This window comes from Eublepharis macularius, chromosome 17, assembly GCF_028583425.1.
Source record: "Eublepharis macularius isolate TG4126 chromosome 17, MPM_Emac_v1.0, whole genome shotgun sequence".
NCBI classification, from domain to species: domain Eukaryota; kingdom Metazoa; phylum Chordata; class Lepidosauria; order Squamata; family Eublepharidae; genus Eublepharis; species Eublepharis macularius.
In genome coordinates, this window is record NC_072806.1 from 10883438 (window position 1) to 10905473 (window position 22036).

General features: G+C 42.9%; 1 protein-coding gene across 3 annotated transcripts in view; it reads right to left on the reverse strand.

Annotated features, from left to right (window-relative positions):
• MEGF6 (multiple EGF like domains 6) overlaps positions 1-22036 on the reverse strand; it is a 182589-nt gene that overhangs the window by 101916 nt on the left and 58637 nt on the right. For all 3 annotated transcript variants that reach the window (XR_008598426.1, XM_055001922.1, XM_055001923.1), the window contains one exon: positions 5861-5983. Coding sequence is in view for 2 of the 3 variants with exons in the window: in XM_055001922.1 (XP_054857897.1) it covers positions 5861-5983 (123 nt within the window). In the remaining variant the exon portion in view is untranslated. The remainder of the gene's footprint in view (positions 1-5860; positions 5984-22036) is intronic.

Consider the following 22036-nt stretch of genomic DNA (forward strand, 5'->3'; position numbering starts at 1 on the left):
GCGTTCTTCCGCGCAGCTTCCTGTCTGGAACAAAAACACAGCAACCCAGCGGTTTTTGGCTCACACTTCCCAGCATCCTACTGCCATGTTTGCATGCCTGTTTGCTTAAGAGGAACTTCAAACGGGAGGTCTCCAGTGAGCTCTGCAGCCCCGTGTCATTGAGAACATGACAAAGATCATCCATCAAGTCAAGCAAAGTAGCAGTCTTTGAACCTCCAACTTGCACACTAAGGGTATCCTCGACAAAGTCGTCAATCTGTCTCCAATCTGGACTTCTACCCCACCCACCACCTTCTGGTCCCATGTAAACAATCACCAATGTCACAATAACATTCATGCCTTCTGAAAAGTCGGGGTGACTTGTGAATAAGGTCCAACAAGGCTTCTAACAAAATAATATGAGCATGCCCAGTCAGGAGGGCCCCAGACTTGTTCATATACGCTGCTTCTTTTACAAATAGTCCAGAGAATTCCTAGTTTTGTGGCACTTTGTGGTTAAACTCATGGCACAAGTTCCTGAGAATCTTAACAATCTGAGGCAAAGGCATCCAAAGGGGAACCTGGAAATCAGAAAATTCTCCATTTCTTTCCCCATTTCTTTGTATATCGCTTATAGCTGAACAACTCGTTGAGATAAATCGCAAGGGACAGAGACCGTCCCAGATCACTTCAGCCTACAGATGGATGACTATAGTATTTACTTAAAAAAAAATATTCTACGCATAAAAAATGAGCAGACAGAAAAGCCTAGCTGAGCCCTCTGATATTCCAGATTTTACATGTCAGAAGATTAAGTGGGAGAAACCTTGAAAAATGCAGTTCCCCTACCCAACTTTGTAGTACTAAAGACCCTGAGGAATACACTGAATGGATGTTATACCCATGCTTTGTATCAAAGTAGAACAGTACAAGGAAAATCAAAATTTTGCACAGCTATCCACGTATCCATGCATCTTTATGGTGCAACCTCTCTCGCTCTCTGATGTGCTAGGTTTTTGTTTTGGTTTGGTTTCGGTGTTTTGTTTTTGTTTTTTTAACATGGGGAACATTAAAAATATGACATTGCTGGCATCCTTTTGTTCTGCTTGTACCCCTTCCCTGAGTCATCTGGCTGGTCACCATGCAAACATAATTTCATAACTAGTGAGCTGGCCTTTTTATGAGATGCTGGAATGGGAATGATTTCATTAAATGGACAGGACTTCTAGCACCTCCCAATTTAGTAAACACTGACCACTTCAGAAGAACAATTTCCCTCTTTGAGCACCTAATCATTACATTCCCAGCTTTTTTTTTTTAAGGTACAAAAAACAGCGGAGTGAATGTAAGTTTGGGTCAAAGGTACAGGTCAGTTTGAGTTTGGGGCTTATGTGAGGGTCAGGCGTCATGCTAGCCAAAGCTGCTTCCCGGTTGCAATTCTCGTGGCTTGGATGGACAGAGGGAAAGAATTGATGGTTCATTTCCCCTCAGTGCCAAAAAATCTTTAATCATTCAACAGGCTAATCCTTGTCTAGGGAATTCTGGGGAAATTAAAAATGGCTTAGCTTGGCTCAGAGATGGGCAACTCTGTTTATTTCACACATCTTGATAGTGTAAGGAGTCTGGAAAGAATCCCCCCCCCCAGTAAAACATGACCAATATATGCACATGCACACGCAGTGCTAAGGATACAAAACCTACAATTGTCTAGATTCCTGAATCCTGATCATCCAACCCTCAAAGAGAATTTCCTGCTCTCAGGATGATTTTTATATACATTGGTCTGAATGGGTTCTACGCTTTCCCACTACAGCTAATGACGATGAGCAAATTTTCCCCATTTTATTTTCCTTTGCAACTTTCTGACAATTGCATAGGAATCCTCTGTCTACATTTCCAAAGACCTTTCCAGTGAGAGCAGAAAAACTTTGCCCCTCACTAAAAGGAGCCCAGCAGCCCATGAGCGATGCAGGAAAAACAGTGTGCTCTTGTCAAATTAATATTTTTCTATGGATGTGGTTCCAGGAGAAGCTATGCGGGCCTGGCATAGAGAGGTCTTTACTTTGGCACTGGGACCTCTGCCCAGAGACCTATGACAGACGGGAACCTCTAAAGGTGTTGGCTGATTTAAAACTGTTTTGGTTAGGTCTGGGGCAGAAAAGGGGAAAAGGGAATTGGGGCGACCCTTCAGTCAAAGCACATTTGTTCTAGGTTCCAGGATGCTTCCTGGCAGCCCCCGTTTACTGAAGTTGAGCCAAGTCTAAATGTCACTTTACTACAAAGGAATGGAAGGATCACGTCACCAAAGGCAGCACTGCCCTAACAGCCAGTCTCCAAACCCCTAAGGAGGCAGGCACTCAAAATTCTGCCTGGCTGCCCACTGAAAGTTGGCCTCTTCCCTTCAACACCACCGAGACTGCTGTCTCCCTGGAAGCATCCCAAGACGTGCTGGGATTTTGCACTGTTACCTCCCAGTTCTTTTTTTAATGGGAACGTTTCCCAGTTACTACGCTTCACGTGAATTTCATCTCAGATTCTGCAGATCTGAATTCCCAAGAGTAGCCGATGTTTAGGAACACACTGTTGTTAGGCTTCCGATTTCCAGACTTTGTATACAGCTGTGCATATGCATGGTTTGCTGCAGTTTTCAGTTTCTCCAATGCATTGGTGTCTTGATGTGCAGGTGGGCATTGTTAAGATGCTGCCAACAATTTGGTGCAAACACTCGAATGTTTATATTGATCTTGGTGTAACTGCACATATGATTTATCAAGATACTTCATCAGTGATGTTTGTACTAATAAACCACTGATAAACCACTCCACACACACACACACACACACACAAGCCATCTTGATGTGCTTGCATAAAGGTTATTTTTGTGCAATATTTCACCACTGTATGGGGCACATGGGAGCATCACACCCCTAGTAACAGCCAGGTTGCTTTTTTTCTGTGCTTTCGCAATGTTGGCATGCACAACAGATTTTCAGAAAGGAGGAAAATGCCAATAAATTAGCTGAAGCAAACTGAGTAGACCACGATACCAAAATTAGTGTTAAGAATTCTCCTAGTTAAACCGAAATTCAGGAAGAGTGGAATGCACCGCACAGCAAAAATCTGGAATAATAGAGGAATGGAATGTGGGAAATCTTATCTAAAATGTGGATTGTTTTGTCCTGAAATGAGAAACAGACAAGAGACTCTGAAGGGATCACAGGGGAGGGGAAACGCTCCTGCTGCCCCTTTTTCCATATCCCCCATTCCTTTGACTTTTAAGGAGAGGAGGTTAGTATAGGGATGGAAATTGGAAAGCAGGGAATAGGTGCCATCCTTCATGCATCCCCTGCCCTCAATTTGTACCCCACTCCCACTAAGCTATTTGACGGCTGTGTTATTTGCAGGTGAAATAGCCATTTGGTGGATAAATCTGATGGCAGTTAATTGACTTAGGTGGTATGCTGAAAGGAAGTGAGAAGCAAGTAGATACCCTCCCTACTTCCCATGCCCCGCTGTGGGTTGCTCTGTTTTGGCACTGTGGTAAGCTGCATGGGGTCACCAATAGGCTATTGATTTATTATTTATTCATAAATATATTTCTAATTATTACTAATAATTCGCTATTATAAATAATTAAGTTCCACCTCATGGAGTTTTCAAGACAAAAGATGAGCAAAGGTACGTTGCCATTGCCTTCCTCTGCATAGCAACCGCGGTCTTTCTTGGTGGTTTCCCATCCAAGTACTAACCAACACCAACCGTGTTTAGTCTAAGCTATCCAGGCCACTAGTTGGTTACTTGAGGAGGAAATATCTGTACTGCTTTCATTTCAGTTCCATTTGCATTGTCAAAGTTCCTGAAATTAATATGTAGGTACTCCTAAGGCTGTGACACCTGCATTCTGATTCCAGACATTTGCACCCATGAAATTCATCTCACTGTTCCTTTGCATACGTATTTTATAGTCTGCTGTTGTTGTACAAACTATTTTTTGTAATCTTCTTGACCCATGTTGTTGTTCACAAGTTCCTGTTTGTGGAGTAATTGAAGACTATAAAAACCATGGTGCAATGCCCAAACATACCTGGGGATATCTAACATTAATTATAGGCAATGTGATAGAGCAAACAGGACTAGCTAAAATCTAGCAAACTATTCCCCAACCCATCCCCAAATGTGAGGCTCTGATCAAAAGGCAACATATTTTTTACTGGAAAATCCTGTTGAGAACTACACATCTCATTTTTCTTCCTTCACAGCTCTAACTCACACAACAAGCTGGTGTTGAGTCAACATAAGTTTATAGGCCCACATGAACCTAAACAGTCAACTGATTTTTAAATGGTGAAGTCAACATCAGTGGACTCTGAAGCTGCTGAGCCAGTCTATCGAATCCTTCAACACATGTATGGACTATGACTCAAAGATGTCTTGGTACAGTGCACATTAATAGACTTTCCCAAGATTTAGATGAGGAGTTGTGATCTAGACACATGCTAGAGCTTCTCCAGATGTTCGGCATGCCACTGTTGTGAGGTTATTTTCCCACATAAAAGGAGGACCTGTAAATAACTATTTCAATAAGTAATCACTTCCCACAATGGTACAGATGCTGCTATGTAAATAGCCTTTTATGTATTGTTTTTAGGGCTGCCACCCAATTAAAGAAATTGGAGCTGATTAAGCATACATTTTAGTTGACTAATTGGTTATCAAATGGAATACATTTGCAAAAAGCTGTGCAGATTTTTATCGTTGTTGCTATCTTGAAGATGTGGGTACGGGAAAGGTTGGGTTTTGGGGGGTATACTATTCCTTCATATTGGTTTATGCTATAAGACACCCTGACAGTCTTACAGCCGAAGCTGGAAAAGATGTTTGTCAAATAAATATAAAAAGGGGATCAAAACACTCAGTTTGATCAGAGTGATTGCAAAAACAGAAACCATTTCAGGTTTGGCTGGGGAGCAGGTTTAGGAATTAGGACAAATGCCTAGTTCCTGGGCAATTGCATTGGACGTTGCCTTGAGTTTCATAAAGGGGAAAGGTGGGATATACATGGTAATTTGTGCAGACAACTCTTCTCTATTTTTTTTTTGTAAACCCACCATTTTTTTTAAGGTTTGGGACTTTTCTGCAAACCTGGGTGTCCCCCCACCCTAGGTTTGTGGAAAGATCTATCGTCTATGTACATGGTCCCAATCTGTGGATATAATGATCCACATTTATGACCATGTTGAGGATTAGATATGATGACAAAATGGGTGAAGCTTAAGTGCTGACCCCAACAACTGAATTTCATTAACATTTTCATGTTCTTTGAAAAGCATCCCCTCACTCTAGTTCTCAGCTATCTGGGGAACACAAAAAAGGGACAAAAGAATTTGCAGGAACAACTTCCTTATATTTTTTTAAATACAAGAATCTATTATATGAATACACTGCTAGGGAGTTTTTTAAGGCATAAAAGGGCAAAACAGTGGATTCTTTTCATGCTTGTAACTATGCACATTAGTGAGCAACTGTTTTTAAAGACAAGTCGAATGGGACATGAACCTAAATCCAACTTAAGCTGCTGTGCCCCCAGTCTTTGCAAGTGTGTAGGATTAGCTCTAAGGTCACATCCGAGCTTTATTACCCATCCATAAGAGTATTATTTTTTTGCAAGTTGCTGACTTTTGTTCCTGGAAAAAAACCCACTTGTTTATAATAGGCTGCTATAATTTGCTTTGAAAAAGAGATTTTAAAAGGTGGAGATTCTCTACAGTAGCATTTTCAGTAGGGGAAAAACAAACAGAGGGCTTAATACCCTAGCTATCAGATGGAGGTAGCCAAGAGAAACACATCCAAAGCCCCAGCAAGCCCAAGACACCACTGGTACCTTCACATGTTTTCCCATCATCTTTCAACCTTGAACCTGCAGGGCACTTGCAGTAGAAGCTACCAATGGTGTTGCAGCACTGGGATTCGCAGTCTCCATTCCTGGTTTCGCATTCATTCACATCTGCAGGTGAAGAAAAAAAGGGAGAACTCAGTTGAACTGACATTTAATACCAGAGCACAATTAGGTCTGATCTGCCCATGCAGCAGGAGTTGGTAAAATCCCAAGGTTGTGAAGCATGAATGTTCTACATGCTTTAAAAAAATGGGGAGCATATCGGGGGAAAGTTTCTTGCTCACCTTCATTCCTGCACTGTTACTTTTCTTCTTGCAGGGAAACTTTCACAAGAGGCTTGTTCCTGTTTTACAGGGTTTAATCGATCTTGACCTGATTACTGGTTATGTATACAATTGCATTAAGATTCTTGTGTGCACCATTTCCCTCAAAGTCACCCTTGACACACCGCAAAAAAAAAAAATCTCAGTGCTCTTTTACGGAACGTGCCAGTACACATTAATAATATGCGGCGGAATATGCAAATGAACAAAGAACTAAAAACTGAACATGCTCCGATTCTAAAATTTGAGAACATTTGGGATTTTCCTAGTTATCTTGGAACTCAGGAGAAAACCACAGCCCAGAATAAAGTAATGTTCCGGGGTGGGGGGAGGGAGGACAGTAAGGGGGGAAAGTATATTGGTTTTAAAGTTTGTATTCTATTGTTATTGGTTTTTAATGTTTGTATTCATATTTTAATATTGTATGATCAGTTTTAATGTTTGTATTTATATTAATAGTGTGTTGTATATGTATGCTGTAAACCACCTTGAGAGCTAAACATGATGGAGAAGCAGTATATAAGTTAAATAAATAAAATCCCTCCATCTCAACAATAAAGATTCAGAGGTGCTAGAGAACAATTCTGTTTGGTAGTAATGCCTCATTTTGGAGCCATAGTCCCCACAAATGTCTTCTTCACAGTTCTACGTTTATATTTTTCCAACCATTTTACCAGACCTTCATCAAGGCTGATATTACAGCCCTCCGTATGCTTTTGTTGCTGCTAATTCTTGACATTTTTTCCATAGTGTTGATTGTTTTTATAGGGTTGATTTTATGATAACTTAATGATTCACCTTCTAAATTTTTACCTTGTAAACTTTCTTGGGCACATACACTGGAAAAGGGAGGTTAAAAACACTTTAACTGAATACCTCTTGTTTTACTCAGCTCTTGTTACTTATTTTACTTGATGAATTATTTTTTATGTTGTTAAAAAGTGCTACAAAAATTTTCCAAACAAAAATATAATTTTGTGACCTATTGCTTTACCAGGAAGACACCGCAGCCCCTAGCCAAGCATTGGTAGAACCTAAGCTCAGATCAAAAGCAACAAGCATTTCATTCAGCTCCGCTGATTCTTCGATCCGAGCTGTCACAGGCAGCTTGAGGAGCGAGGAGAGATCAGAAGTGGTTGACAAGAAGTCTGGCCTCCAGCCCCAGGGCTGCCATAACTCAGACCGTTCCAGACTACTTCGGTTGTAAAAATATGCTGAGGAGGGGGGAGAGACGGATGTGTGTATCCACATGCTCTCAGAATGTTATGAGCCCTGACGACCGGAATGAACTCCCTGAAGCAGACGTAGGAGTGCATGACGAGCGATTGCAAGCCTTCGTGCTGGTTCAGGTGTCCAATAGAAGGCCTCTTTCTCATGAAATGAGATAGACCAGGTGGCTCCAGAAAACTCTACCAAGAAATCCTCAACAGCCAACATAACTCTGTAGCATGTTTTTATCCTCACCCTTCCTACAAGAAACTCAGTTTCAGGTGGGTAGCGGTGTGGTCTGTAGTAGAAAAGCAAGATTTGAGTCCAGTAGCACCTTAAAGACCAGTAAGATTTTCCAAGGAATAATTTTTTGAGAGTCAAAGTTCTGATTGAAAGGAGCTTTGACTCTTATATTGGATATCTTGTTGGTGCTCAAGGTGCTACTGGACTCATATCTTGCTTTCCAAGCCGCTCAGCCAGGTGTACGTTACTTTCTCTCCCCCTACATTTCATCTTCACAATAACGGTGGGAGGAAGGTTAAGCTGAGAGAGAAATAGGGGTGCCAGCCTCCAGGTGAGGCCAAGAGATCTCCTAGAATTACCTGGTCATATAGATCCAGAGGAGTTAGCCGTGTTAGTCTGTAGTAGCAAAAATAGAAAAGAGTGCAGTAGCACCTTTAAGACTAACCAACTTTACTGTAGCATAAGCTTTCAAGAATCACAGTTCTCTTCGTGAGATGCATCATGATGCATCTCACGAAGAGACCTGTGGTTCTCGAAAGCTTATGCTACAGTAAAGTTGGTTAGTCTTAAAGGTGCTACTGGACTCTTTTCGATTTTAGAATTACCTGGAATCTCTAGACTGCAGAGATCAGTTCCCCTGTCGAAAATGCCTGCTTTGGAGGGTGGGCTCTATGGCATTATACCCTGCTAAGGTCCCTTCCAAAACCCTGCCCTCCTCAGGCTCCACCCCCTAATCTCCAGAAATTTCCCAGTCTAGATTTGGCAACCCTAATGATTGGCCCAAGGTCATCCGTCAAGCTCCACAGCTGAGGGAGACTTGAACTCGCCTCTTCCCAATAACTACTATACCACATGGTCTTTTCATACCAAGAAAGCTGAGGGTTTGGACTACGTTGGCAACCAAATTTCACTTCAAATGGAATCTGTGGAAGAATATGTGGTTCCAGAAGAATATTCTCTGGTACTGGAAGTAGGGGGAGAAGACCTGGAAAGTGCCAGAAAGAGCTTCTGATAGGGAAGCAATCTGAGTCACTAGTTACACCAGCACCACTCTCTCATAGGACAAGGGAGTAAGCTCTCTGATACACCGTATGCTGAATGTCCCATTCAGTTTGGGGCATCTCCAGTTAACAAGATCTGAAGTAGCAGGCGTGACCAAGGCCTCTGCCTACAATCTTCGAAACTGCTACCAGTCAGAGCGGAGAGTACTCGGCTAAACAGATCAATGGTTTAAAGGCAGCTTCGGTGTGCCATATTCAGTCATACGTGAGGAACACTAACAGTTGTAGGCAACAAAGCCCATGATGCAGCACAGTTCAAAGTGACACACACTTGTAAGTCAGGAGTCTGCTTAAATATGTCCTATATGATGACAGTAACCGGACCCACCGGAATTCGCTGGACCAGATGGATTTTCTTTCAAATTCATATTATGTCACCAAGATATAAATCTACATTTTGGCAAGCAAATTAGAATGAGAGGCGTTTGCTTGAGAAAATTGTTTTCTAGCCAAATTGAGCCGCTAGAGAGATGAGATCACACCGACAAGAATTTATGCAAATGGCTGAGTAACTGGTGAAATCCAAGTTTGCATGTCCGGATGAGTAGTCCTTGGGAAGATATGTGGGTGTACTTCAGACATGCAAATTACTACAGCCAAAGAAAGTAAAACCACATTTACAAACAATGTTATTGTGGCTGCTTGTTTTTCTGTAATGGATCAACATGGCTACCTGGATGTTTTATCTGCTTTGGAGGATATCATACCATATTTATTTACCCCCCTCCCACTGACCCTGCCCCAGGGAGAGATTCTAGAACTGGAGGAAAATAATCTGCTGCCTGCCAATGGAACGTCACTGGCATTTATTTAAAAGATTTAGGCCCTGCCTGAGAGGCTTCTAAGGCGGCTTCCATATCAAATCAACAGTGATAACAATTCAATAGTCAACCGCAGCAATTAACAGAAGGGGGAAAATTATTTCTAAAAGCAGCAACAGAGTGGGGGGAGCACACACATAACCATGCCTTAACTAAAACCCAATACATTGGAAGTCTGTTTTGAGCTGCTGCCAGTCATAGTAGACAATGCTGAGCTAGATGGAACAATGAACAGGAGGAATCATGGCTCCGAGACAGAGCATCTTCTTGGCATGCTGAAGGCCTGAGGTCCAATGCCCGATATCTCTGGTTAAAAAGCAATGTGAAAGACGATCCTCTTGATATCCCTGGAGAGCTGTTGCCAAACAGCGTAGATAAGACTGACCTGGATTCGGCAACGGCCTGACTCGCTGTAAGACAAGTTCAGGTAGGCCACTATGGGAAGGGCCTACCTGAACTCATCTCCATAGTCAAGGGGCCACTAGGGAAGAGGCCCTGCTAATCACTCCTTTTATCTCTCAACGTAATGGCTCTCAAAGAAGGGCCTCTGAAGACACTCTTTACTGTCAAACACAAGCAGTCCTTTATATTAGCTGGCCCCAGGCCCTTTAAAGGTTATAATCAGCACTTTGAATCGTGTCCAAAAGCCAACAGGGCAACCAGCGATGCTCTTTTTAAAACTGGTACAACATAAGAATTGACCTCATGTTGTGAACTCCCTCAAGAACCTTCAGGCTGAGGGGTGAGAGAGAGATTTTCCAAGTGAAAGATAAAACGTTTAAAATTGCTCATCAGCACCACAGCCATCCTCTCTGAAGACTGCATGCCCAACAATACCTTTTTTCCCCTCTCTGCCTCCTCTTGTTTTAACTGCCAGCATGAAGAAGGCCTCTGTGAAACTTGAAAGCTTGCTCATCAATGTGCAAATTAATGAAAACAGCATGAAGCTAGCTACAGTGCTTAATTTTTTTTAAAAAAAAGGTATCATGGATCAAAATGGTTATGTGACCTTTTTTGAAGCAGAGATTGCCTACCGTTAAAGTTCTGACAAAGGGAGCTCTGAATCTCGAAAGCTCATACCTTGGAAATCTAGTTGGTCTTTAAGGTGCTATGGGACCCAGATCTTGCTCTTCAGTTACAGCTATAATCACATACATTTACTGCCTTTAAAAGGCACATTAAATATTTTACATAAATAAATAAATGTACATAAAACAAACCAGGCACACATACATATCAGAAACTGTTTCCTGAGGCCCCAAACATATCGCTTGCTTGCCTGTTTTGGGGGAAACCTATCATAGCCACTACCTGCTTTTGGGAGACTCTTGCCCCCTTGTGGTACATCTTTTGCAAAACAGAGTTTGGGGGCATTCCTCAACATGTTTAACGTATGACTGCAGCAGATACTTTGAGAACTTGGTGGCATCTCTCCTATGCATACCAGGGTTGTCAAGGATGAGGGTGAGCAAGTTGGAACTGAATCCAGACATAAGATGGAGGAGATGTTGGTAGGGAAGGCCAAGGGTCTTAAGGGGAATGGATCTGCTTAGCTTGGGAGGGGTCAAGTTGACTTGGGCAGAGAGAAGCCGCAAGAGGGGAAGATCAGGTCATCTAGCCTCCACACACATATATAAATACACCGCCTCTCTGCCAATTTCCTTCCAAGGGCACTTTGCAGCACAGAAACTGCTATTGGGTGAATGTTACATGTGACCCTGAATCATCACCTCTGGATGTCAAGTCAACAAAGAAACTAAGACATTCATTACATATGAACATTCCTCAATAAAAAGAGAACAAGGTGGGAAGCCAGCAGGAAAAAAATCATGCCAATGTGAAACGGTGAAATTGGCTCAGTGGTAGAATCTCTGCTTTGCACGCAGAAACTCCCAAGTTTAACCCTCAGCATCTCCAGTTGAAAGGACCCAGGAGGAGGTAATGTGAGAGACCTCCCTCTGAGACCCTAAAGAGTTCTTGCCAGTCTGAGTAGACAATACTTAGGTGGGCCAATGGTTTTGATTCAGTATAAGGCAGCTACATGTATTTATGTTTTCCACATGCTCTGAGCATGCCCTGAGCATGTCCATAGCAATTGAGTTCATGGGATCCAGCACATGGGGATCCAGTTCAACTTCAGTCTCCCCCTGACCCAATTTCCTGGTCTGAAATGGCCTGGGGGCGAGCTGTGAGGGCTGCACAGGCACTGATGGCTATTCCTATGTTTCCTCAACAAGGCAAATAGCACCCTTGGAGCCATTTCAGCCTGGGAAAACAGCAAGTGGAGGGAGGCTGAAGCCCTTTCTACCTGTGTGCCACGATCTCAATCGGAATCTGGACCCCAAATTTTTGGGAACTGATTTTCCAACAGGGAGTTCACAACTGACCTCTGACTGAAAGACACAATCCGTAGGAAAACACCACATTAGGTCCCCACAGTGGAAAATCTGTTCATGATTGCCCCATGAAAAATGAAAAGCACAATTTGTAGCTTTGTTGAGGGGGAGGGGAAGCAAGACACAAAACAGTCCCATAGAGTGGAATAATTTAGGCCCAAACTGGCTGTGAAACGGTCAGATGGATCTTTAAAAGCAGGTCTGCGCCATTCCTAGGTAAAGCAGCAGTGCAGGACGTGGTTTAAAGTGCCAAAAGGGAGCAGGCAGGTGGGATTTTTATAATGAATATCATTATACAATTGCCAGTGTGTTACTTTTATAGTGTGTGGATTAAAAAAATATATAAGGCTGTCGACAGAACAGCAAAGAGACCAGACAACTTTTCCTCTTAAGGCTCCCTTGAGAATTAAGTGTGTATGTGTGTGTGTATAGTGCAGGAGAGGGCTATGAAAGTTACAAAAATTGAGGGAGGAGGCGGGAAATGGGGCAACAATGTGAAAAGGTTTCTATACAGCTTGGAGGCCAAGGTGCAAATATGCCCTAAGTAATTGTTGGGTTTTTTTAATTGTACAGTCCAATTGCATATAATCAATTGTCTCTCATTACTACAGCTTATATTTTGAACTCTTGGAAATTTGTTGTATGTAATGCATAAGTCAGTTAAGGAAGGTTGATTCGGGCATCTGTCTTTGGCCAACTTTGGGCTGAAACAGCAGAACTGGAGCAAGGGGAGTGATACCCACAGGACTTCATCCATTCAGCTGTTTTGCTCCAATTTATGTGTCTGTTCCCTTCGGCACCTGAAGAGAATTCAAAGGTCTGAGCTCTGATCATGCAAGGTCAGGGCTTTTTTTTCTGGGAAAAGAGGTGGTGGAACTCAGTGATGGAATTCAGGACCGCACAATGATGTCACTTTGGATCAGCCAGAACAAGGGGGGAGTTTTTTAAAGTTTAAATCGCCCTCGGCAAAAATGGTCACATGGCCGGTGGCCGTGCCCCCTGACCTCCAGACAGAGGGGAGTTTAGATTGCCCTCTGTGCCGCTGCATGGAGGGCAATCTAAACGTGCCTCTGTCTGGAGATCAGGAGGCACAGCCACCGGCCATGTGACCATTTTCAAGAGGTGCCGGAACTCCGTTCCATCACGTTCCTGCTGAAAAAAAGCCCCGTGCAAGGTAGGCTAGGGCCACACCAGGCCAGGAGGCTCCTGGTTCCAGTTCCAGATTCTCCAGCACATTCTGTGACCTCACAGGGGATGCTGCTGTGCAATGTTCAGCTTCACGTGCTGCTGCATATATGCAAGATCCGAAATGTGGCCAGACTGAATCCTGTTGGTGCTTGAGAATGAAAATCAAAGCAGCTTTCCTTCTTAACAGTTTCTACATCTCTTCCACTCTGTTACTGAAGATGGAATACATCAGCATTCCTGGGAGGTCTCCTCACCAGATCCAGATCTTAGCTTCAACAAAGTTGTTGTATGATATGCACACACACCCCTCCACCATACCGTGGGACCAAAGTCAGCTTGTGGGGGGATAATATGCAGTGCCCCACACAGGAGAAATGTCTAGTTATTTGGCCCCATGGGTTGACTGATCCACCGTTTGGCCCCAATATTGCCCCACATCTGTTGCTTCGCATTAGACTGGTTGAGACATCACACCAAGCTATGGTTTGACACTAAGCTTGGCGGGATCCTCTAATTTGGTGTTAAGTCTTGTGGATTGATTGTTCATCCTAAATTTACTTGGGAGAAGCTACTTATTTGCAGGGAAGCTAATTCAGATTCCCAAGTGGGGAGCAGAGAAGCAAGATTTTTTTGGGAGGGGGAAGGGTGGCACAAATTAAAGGTCCAAAGATTCAGCCTGTGGCCACATCAAATGTTAAAATTGTGGGACCACTGTTCATTTGCAAAGCAACAATTGCACCCTTCTGGGTGCTCCCTTCTCCCCCTGCTTCCTTGCTTGGACTATAATCCAATAGTTATTCCCTGCTTGGGTTCCCTGTTACCCATTGCCGCTTGGCAGACAAGTGGAGGAAAGTGGGGAAGGGGTTCAGCATTGTGCATCACTTCTGACATGAAACCAGAAGTGATATTTAACCATGGAGTTTGGGGTGAACCCTAGAGCCTCCAGTGCAACAGTGCTGCTTCCAGTTTCATGCCAGTAGCATGAATGTGCCAGTAGCACATTGGCGTGACACCAAAGAGCTTGTCCCAAATCCCAAAATTCTCCCAGCAGGGTGCCAAGATATGACTGACAACTCTACAGAGAATGAATGCGGAAGGCACTGAAGGGCTACTTACTTTCAAACACTGAATGCATATTGCTCAGGGATGAACACATTCCCATCTCTCTCTCCCTTGAGGGTCACACGATTAGCCAATTATTAATACCTTCCGTTCTCCTTATCCACATTAAAACTGATCTGACGGGCCTGTCAGGGAGCAGGGTGCCCTTCCCCCCCCCCCCCCCGTTGGAAGCATCATCTGCTGCTCAAAGCCGTGTTTTACCTTGCAGACCTCTGAAGACCTGCCAGATCTTCACATGATGCCCCGAAGTCTACATTCTCCTTAATCCATCATTCCAGCAACCTGCCAGCACTAGCTGTCTCAGAGAAGAACTACTAACTCTAAATGTACCTGGGGAGAAACCTTGATTTGGGTTCCTGTGAGGGGAGGGGAAGGCCAAGCGATTTAACTGAGGGTGGCACTAAGGTCAGGAAGGTTCAAAGATTAACTCTTGGAATACGTTGAAGGTTAAAGTGGTGGAGGGAAAGCTGTGCATTTTTAATAGCAACTGTTGTGATTACTTTCTCTCCCGACGTCCATCATAATGAAATGTTATGACAACTTTGTTATTAGAATTCATACCGCTCTTGCAAACAGTAGCAAACACAAATGTTGATTTTTTTTTTACTGATTGGTTTTCAAGAGCCTAGAACAAAAGATGTTTTTTCAATTTTCTGCTATCCTACCCTATTGCATCTCTTTTCACTGAATGCCCGAATTGTTGTTAGAGAGCCAGTTTGGTGTAGCAGTTAAGAGTGGACTCTAATCTGGAGAGCCAGGTTTGATTCCCCACTCCTCCACTTGAAGCCAACTGGGTGACCTTGGGTTAGTCGCAGCTCTTTCAGAGCTCTCTCAGCTCCACCTACCTCACTGGGTGTCTGTTTGTGGGGATAATAATGACATTGACTTTGTAAACTGCTGTGAGTATAGCATTAAGTTGTCCTGAAAAGTGATATATAAGTACAAGGTTATATTTGTTGTTGTTCATTATTGTAGTTTGCTCAGTGAATGTCCTAGCAGTTGATTATATTGTATTTTCATCGCACTGTGTAATCCGCCTTGGATCTCACTGAGAAAGGAAAACTATAAATAATGATGATGATCTAAAAATGGCAATTGCTATAGTGCTAAAAAGCTATAACCATGACTAATTTTTAAAAGTCCACAAAAAGCCCTCTGGTGCATGATTGTGAAAAATACAGGAATAAAACTGTGGCTGATGGAACAAAGTTTGCAGAAAACTCCTCTGTGGAAATCACCACCAAAGAGAACACCTCAGCATTTTCACCAGCAATAAAAGAAATATAGAGAACTCTCACCATATAGCACCTGCCCTGGTCATTTAGCTTTCAGACACAAAGGCCTTGCTTGGTGCAACAGAACAGCACAATTGTGGTGGACAGACAGCATGAGTAGAACCAAGAGACACCCGAAGTTGGCAGCATACCCCCTGACGGGTGCAAAATGATACTGCCCCCTGATACCAGCTCTGCAAAGAACTGTGAGTAGAAGGGAAATGGTTGTTAGCATCGTTCCATTGAAAAAAACATGAAGAGTTCATGCAGGACTACAAGAGGCAGGGGGGAGAGCAATTCTCATGCTTCCATTTGTGCAAGTGGTTGTGCCAGATCACGTGCAACAGGTTGGAACGACTTTGGCTCAAGTTTATTTTTCCCATGCAATCCTCTTGCACACAATAAGCCCTTCTGTAAGCGCAAGACACTGTCCACATGTGGAAGAGTATCTCTGGATACTTTCTGGGACAATCCTTTCCAGTTGTGCAGTTTCTTCCTCTCTTGCACGCATACTCATACACATGCCACAAACAGTCCTAGTTGCCAAACACACATGCAAAAAAAGAATCCTCTGCAAACCCATTCTTCAGAGAGCCATAAAATGTGCAGGGGTTATTCAATCCAGACACCAGTAACTGAGATTTATTTATGTATGTGGGGAATGCAGGAAAAGGGCCACTTTGCGGAGGATACTAATTTCCTGAAGGGGTTAGGAAATACAATCCTTTGGGATTTTTTTCTGTTTACTAAGCTTTGAAAAGCTTAAGTATTTAAAAACCTACCTGATGTTTTAGGAGCAGACAAAGAATTTTGCACAGCAAAAGATGTTATCAAAAGGAGTAGGATTCATACCAGCATTGATGTTTGAGGGTTTGCTTTTCTCTTTGGAGCAAACAGAAATAAAACATTTTAACAGGCAGCAACAGAGGCTGGGCCAAGGGAAAATGCCTGTCTGTTGCACATCTTTTAAAACTTTCAAGATCAAGTAAGAGGGTCTCCCCTCTCTTCCCCCACCCCGCATTCGAGTTCTCCCACAAAAATCCTTTAATCCTATTCTTATGACTTCAGTTGGTTACTAGAGGAGGGAAAGTGATGCCTCGTCACTGGGGCTCCTGAACGGCCGCATGAAATAGGAGCACCAGGAACAAGAGGGAGGGACATTTAATGAAAATGTGATGCAGGAAAACATGAAAGGTGGAATATAGTCGGTAAGAGGAGACTTCGTGTATCGGCACATCAAAAAAGAACATACTTAACATTGCCATTTGCAATTATTCTGCTGTAAATTCTTTGTCGTTCAACTCAGGAGGAGAAAAGGAAAACCCCTGAATAAATCCCAATTCAGCCATTTCATGCTGGAGTCTGCCTTTGACATGTCCCACTAGACTGAACTGGTTTGGGAATACATTGGTGATTTTTAATGTCAGTTTTGTGTATTCTTTTACATAGGGATTGACCTGTTTGTCCCATGCAGAAAGCAGAAGGGCACTGTTGACTCAGCATCTATTCCATTGGAGGATGAGTGAGTGGATGAGCCTAAGGTGGTAATTTGGCCCTCTAACAGCATTGCCCAAGTATACATGGAGATAGTCGTCATCTTGCCTATTGCATAAACTGCTGGTCCTCGTGAAACTCAGAATCCCTTTGCTCGTTGTCCATTACGGGCTTTTCTGGCAAAGGCAGCTATAGTATTCTCATAGAGCTGCAGGATCCACATGTTGCTGGGAGATTTATTTTGACTTTGCCAGGGGGCCATGAATCAGCTGTCACCACCGTGCAGGTGCCGTGAACAAAAAGCAATGGAAGACAGACACTCCATCAAACCGAGAGCCCTTGGAAATCTAGCTAACCAGAAGCAGCTGTGCTGGAGACAGTCTGAGCAGACATTTTGACTGCTTGATAGAAAAAAAAACTCAGAATGTTTTTCCTAGGGAGGGGGGAATTAGCACGCACTCACAATGTCACAGTTTGTTACCTTGTTAAAAAAAAATTAAGTACAATTATTTCAAGCTCAGCCTTCACTTAACTGGAATCAGTCAAGGCCAAATCAGAGATCTATGCTTTCTTTTTTACCCCAAAACAGTTACAGTCATCACTGCTCCAAGTCCACCCTTCTTCTTAACTGTGGAGAACTTATGACACTTCGGGTAATTTTAAGCAGGAAAATGATACAAGGGGGGAGAATTAGCCTTACTTTTTTCTTCACTGCTGCTCCAATCCAATTGGAAGTCCCTGGCAACTGCCTTTAAGTACAAACAAAAATGTCGCCAGACCCATTTGGAAGTTCTCCTGTGTCTCATCTGGTTTCTGCGCCCCCCCCCCCCCAAATTTAAAGTTATGCAGTGTGCAAAATTAAAAACACACTGGAAAAAGGCAACTATACTCATAGCCCAGAATTATTGATACTCTGAGAAGTTAATCTTAAAATTCTTTACGCTGAGATCACTCAAATCAGTTCTGTACATCAGCCATGCTGCATAGTGTCGGCAACTGATTCTGCCACAATTTTCTGTTGGTTTAACCAAGCAGAATCTAATCTTGGATCTATAGTCCTTCTTGTGGAACCTAAGAATGACTCATTCCATCCAAAAAGACTCGGATTTCTATTTTTTGATACCTTGGAAACTCCATTCAGGTTCACATAAAGGTCTGGATTCTTCAATCTTTTCAAGTGAGCCATGCTGAGAATGAGAACAGCCAGCCAACGCATCCTTCCAAAATAAAGCAGTGCTAATGCTTCACAACTCTAACTGCAACGTATCAGTTGCTCTCGACCCAAGTTTTGCTTGGATCCTGAAAAGGTGCCAAAGTTTTACATGAAAAAGTTCAGAGGGTCTTCCATCCAGACTTGAACTTAACAGTTGGATGTTTTTGCAAAGACTCTTCTACAAGCAATGACGACAGCAATGATTAATTATGTTTGCTCAAAACCAAAGGAGAGAAGAGTGCATACAATCCACCACCATGAACCATGATAGCATTGTGGTAACAACAGGGAAGAAGCATTCACAAGCCAGAGACATTCTGAACATTTTTACTGCAGCAAGTTCCAACAATATATGCAAGATGTTTTTTAAAAGGCATTCTTCCTGACATTTTTCTATTGTAACAGGAGGTTCTATTACAAAATATTCGTTTCATTGGGATGTGGAGGAGATGAAAGGGCAGAATACCTGCAGACCTTTGAAACCAAGTATGGGTCGCCTAATATTTTTCTAACAGGCTTCACCCATTCTTGGTTTCCAGGGTCAAATGCAAGACACAGGCAGCAAATCTTTAGTGAAACAGATGAATCCAAACAGACAAAGGGTTTGTTGACCAAGTTCAGTGTTATCCCCAACTTTATCATAAATCTAGCATGATGAGTGCCCGTGGGCTGTAAAGCATCATCCATTTCTTATGAATGGGTCACTAACAGTCAAGCACACCATATCTCACCGAGACAAATTATAGAAAGTCTGCATCTAAATCTCCCCAAGGAACTTATATTCTTTTTTCCCCAGATCAGAATTTACTCCCACAACATGTTCTTGCCCTTTCTTCTTGCCATTGGCTGATTTGCTCTGAAGTCACTACAGAACTGGGAAGAAAGAAGGGAGACAAGGGAAGCTTGGAGATTTAATTACTGAATCCACCAAACTGCCTTTCTGCTCTTCAACTTTCTTCCTCTCTCACATGACCACATGAACACACATGAACACATGAAGTTGCCTTATACTGAATCAGACCATTTTGTGAATTACACTGCCAACAGTTAAAACTACTTGCCTGTCTCTTGGAATCTAACTGATGACCAACAAAACTGGACCCTCCGTGCCCTTACAGTTGTTAAAAGACTGAGAGTCTGTCAACATGAGACATCTTACATGAGGACGCTCAAGTGTAGGGAGAGGCAATGTTTCTAGAAAGCATAGTTTCAATCTACACCAGTCTTTTTAGAGGCCCAGAGCAGATTGTCCATCTCTAAAGGTTTAAACACATCCCACTGAAAAATACATTTTATGCAGAACTGAGCTCTTCTGTTTTCTTGTCCTTTATCATGACAAGATTCCCTACTCCCGATCACTTCTTACTACATAGACTGACTTCTCAATTGCTTTCAACTTTCTGCAGCAATTTAGTCCTTCACAAAAGGGACAGATTGTGTTGTTCATTTTCCTGGGATTGCATCTGTCTTGTTGAGAGAAACAGCACAGAAAAGTGGATACAGCGCAGGTTTTTGATCCAAGCAAGCTCAAATCCTCACTTAGCTACGAGGTTTCTGGGATCATCTCAGGCCAATCCCACCCTCTCAACCTAACCTAACTCGCAAGATTGTCACAACAGGAGAGGGAACCATATATGCTGCTAAGGGAAGGCTGGAATTAAAATCAAGTTAATAATAAAGTCTGGAGGAATTCTTAAACTTGTGGGCACCCTCTGCCTCTTGCATATAGTTCAGAAACTAATATTGTCTACTTTTGCAGCAAACTACAGTTTGGAATTATGTCTGTATTACAAAATAAGGTTTGCCCTTTTCTCCACAAACCAGTTTGGAAGCTTGGCTCATCAGGAAGAGAGTAAACAAATGCTGGTGATTCAGACAGAATCAGACAGAATCAGAAACCATTAAAGTAGGAACAACTCATTTCTGAGCTGTGTATAGTTGGGCAGGCCTGTGGGTTCCTCCCCCTGGGTGGGTCCTGCAATAACAAACTAAAGTTTCTTGCCAGTCAGCTCTGGACAAACCCAGACTGCAGAACTCCCATAGAACTGAATGAGACTTAACTTCTGGATATGTAACAGTCGCACTGCCAGTCTTGAAAGCCTGTGACCCACAACAATCTACAGAAAGATTTCCAAAGAAGAGGCCAGCATTGAACCCCATTGGGCTCACATGGAACAGGCTCCAGCATTCTCCATCTGCTGCTTTTTTCATCACCATCACAAATAGCTAACATCTGTAATTGGTCATATACCTCAAGACATAGGAGAGAAGGGGAGAAACATTCAGGGCACATCTGGTCCCTTTATTTACAGAGGTTTGACATTCCCACATAAAATAAATCCACTGAGTTAAACTGATAACAATTCTTCCCCCCACTGCCTACGGTCCTTCTCCATCTGTCTTTAGGCAAAGAACTCACCAAATAGACAAGCTTATTGTATAGGAATTTATGGCATCTTAAGGAAGAAGAGAAGCTTGAAGAACGAGAGGCTCCTGGCCGAGGGCATCTGCCTGTTTCCTGGACAATGGCTGTCCCTTATCGACCTCCCTGGGAGAGATGCCATAAACAGAACCAGCTGGCTTTGCTGGTTGACAGATGAAGAAAATTCCAGGAGAATCCAGGAAAGAAAAAGAGAGAAAGAAATCACAAAATCCCATCCCTTTGTGGAAGACATCGTTGAAAGCTCTGCTTCACCAGCCATATGCTACATTGCTTGTTTCTGCCGTAACCTACCCTCCACTGATTTAAGATACATTGGAAATATATTCGAGAAAGCCCAAATGGTCCAACAGTATATTACCAACAGTTCTCAAATACACCTCTGCAACTGCAATGTATAAAATGGCCTGGGAGCTTGTGCACTGCATGAGGGTTCTTTAGTGTTTATGCATGTGCACTTATGCACAAGTGTGCTAGCAACAAGATGCATCCATTCAGAGATTTAAATGCAACAGAGCTTGGGAACCGAGCTAAATCCTGGAGAATGACAACGCTTTCAACTCACACTAACAAAATTTTCATAAGGCATTCCATAACTGTCAAAAGGGTTCTGGTTTCTCAGGGGGGTATGGGTTTTAATAAATTGATCTCAGCTCCTGCTATATTAAGAAACTTTAGCTTCACCACTTACTGTTGCCTGACGTCACCAGGAGAGGTGTGTGGCAGCAATATAGACAGTGATTTTCCAGGAACAGAGATTAAGACATAGGGACAGTTAATATACATGCCAGTTTCAGCACACCACTTTTTCTGTGTTGAAATTGGCATGGATATCAACTTTTCTGTGAATGTGCTTATTTCAGCATTCACATGCAACTGACCAATGCTAATCATGCTTCTAAGGCCAGCAGGATAAGGCCCTCTCCTTGATTTCAGCTGTCCCATAGGAACAGGTAATACTTTCCCTGCTCCTGATTAACACAAGATGGGCAATTAGAGATGGGCACGAACCAAATTACAAACCAAAGTTCATCACGAACAGGGCCAGTTCATGGTTTGTGAACAGGCGGTTCATGGGAGCTCATTTCTCATGAACCGTGACGAATTTTAGTCCAGTTCATTTGGTTCGTATTTTGGTTCGTCTCTGAAGACAGCCTGGCATCAATCAGTTTCCTAGGCAATGGAGGAGATGGGCTCTCTGCAGACCATCTGCTGACCCAGAAGTGACGTTTTCACGAACCAAACAAACCGGTTCGCAAACTGGAGTAAATTCATGAAAGTTCGTGGTTCATGGTTCGTGAAATGCAACAAACTACGAACCGCCATGAACCACCATTTTCCCAGTTCATGCCCATCTCTAGTGTCAGTTGTAAGCAT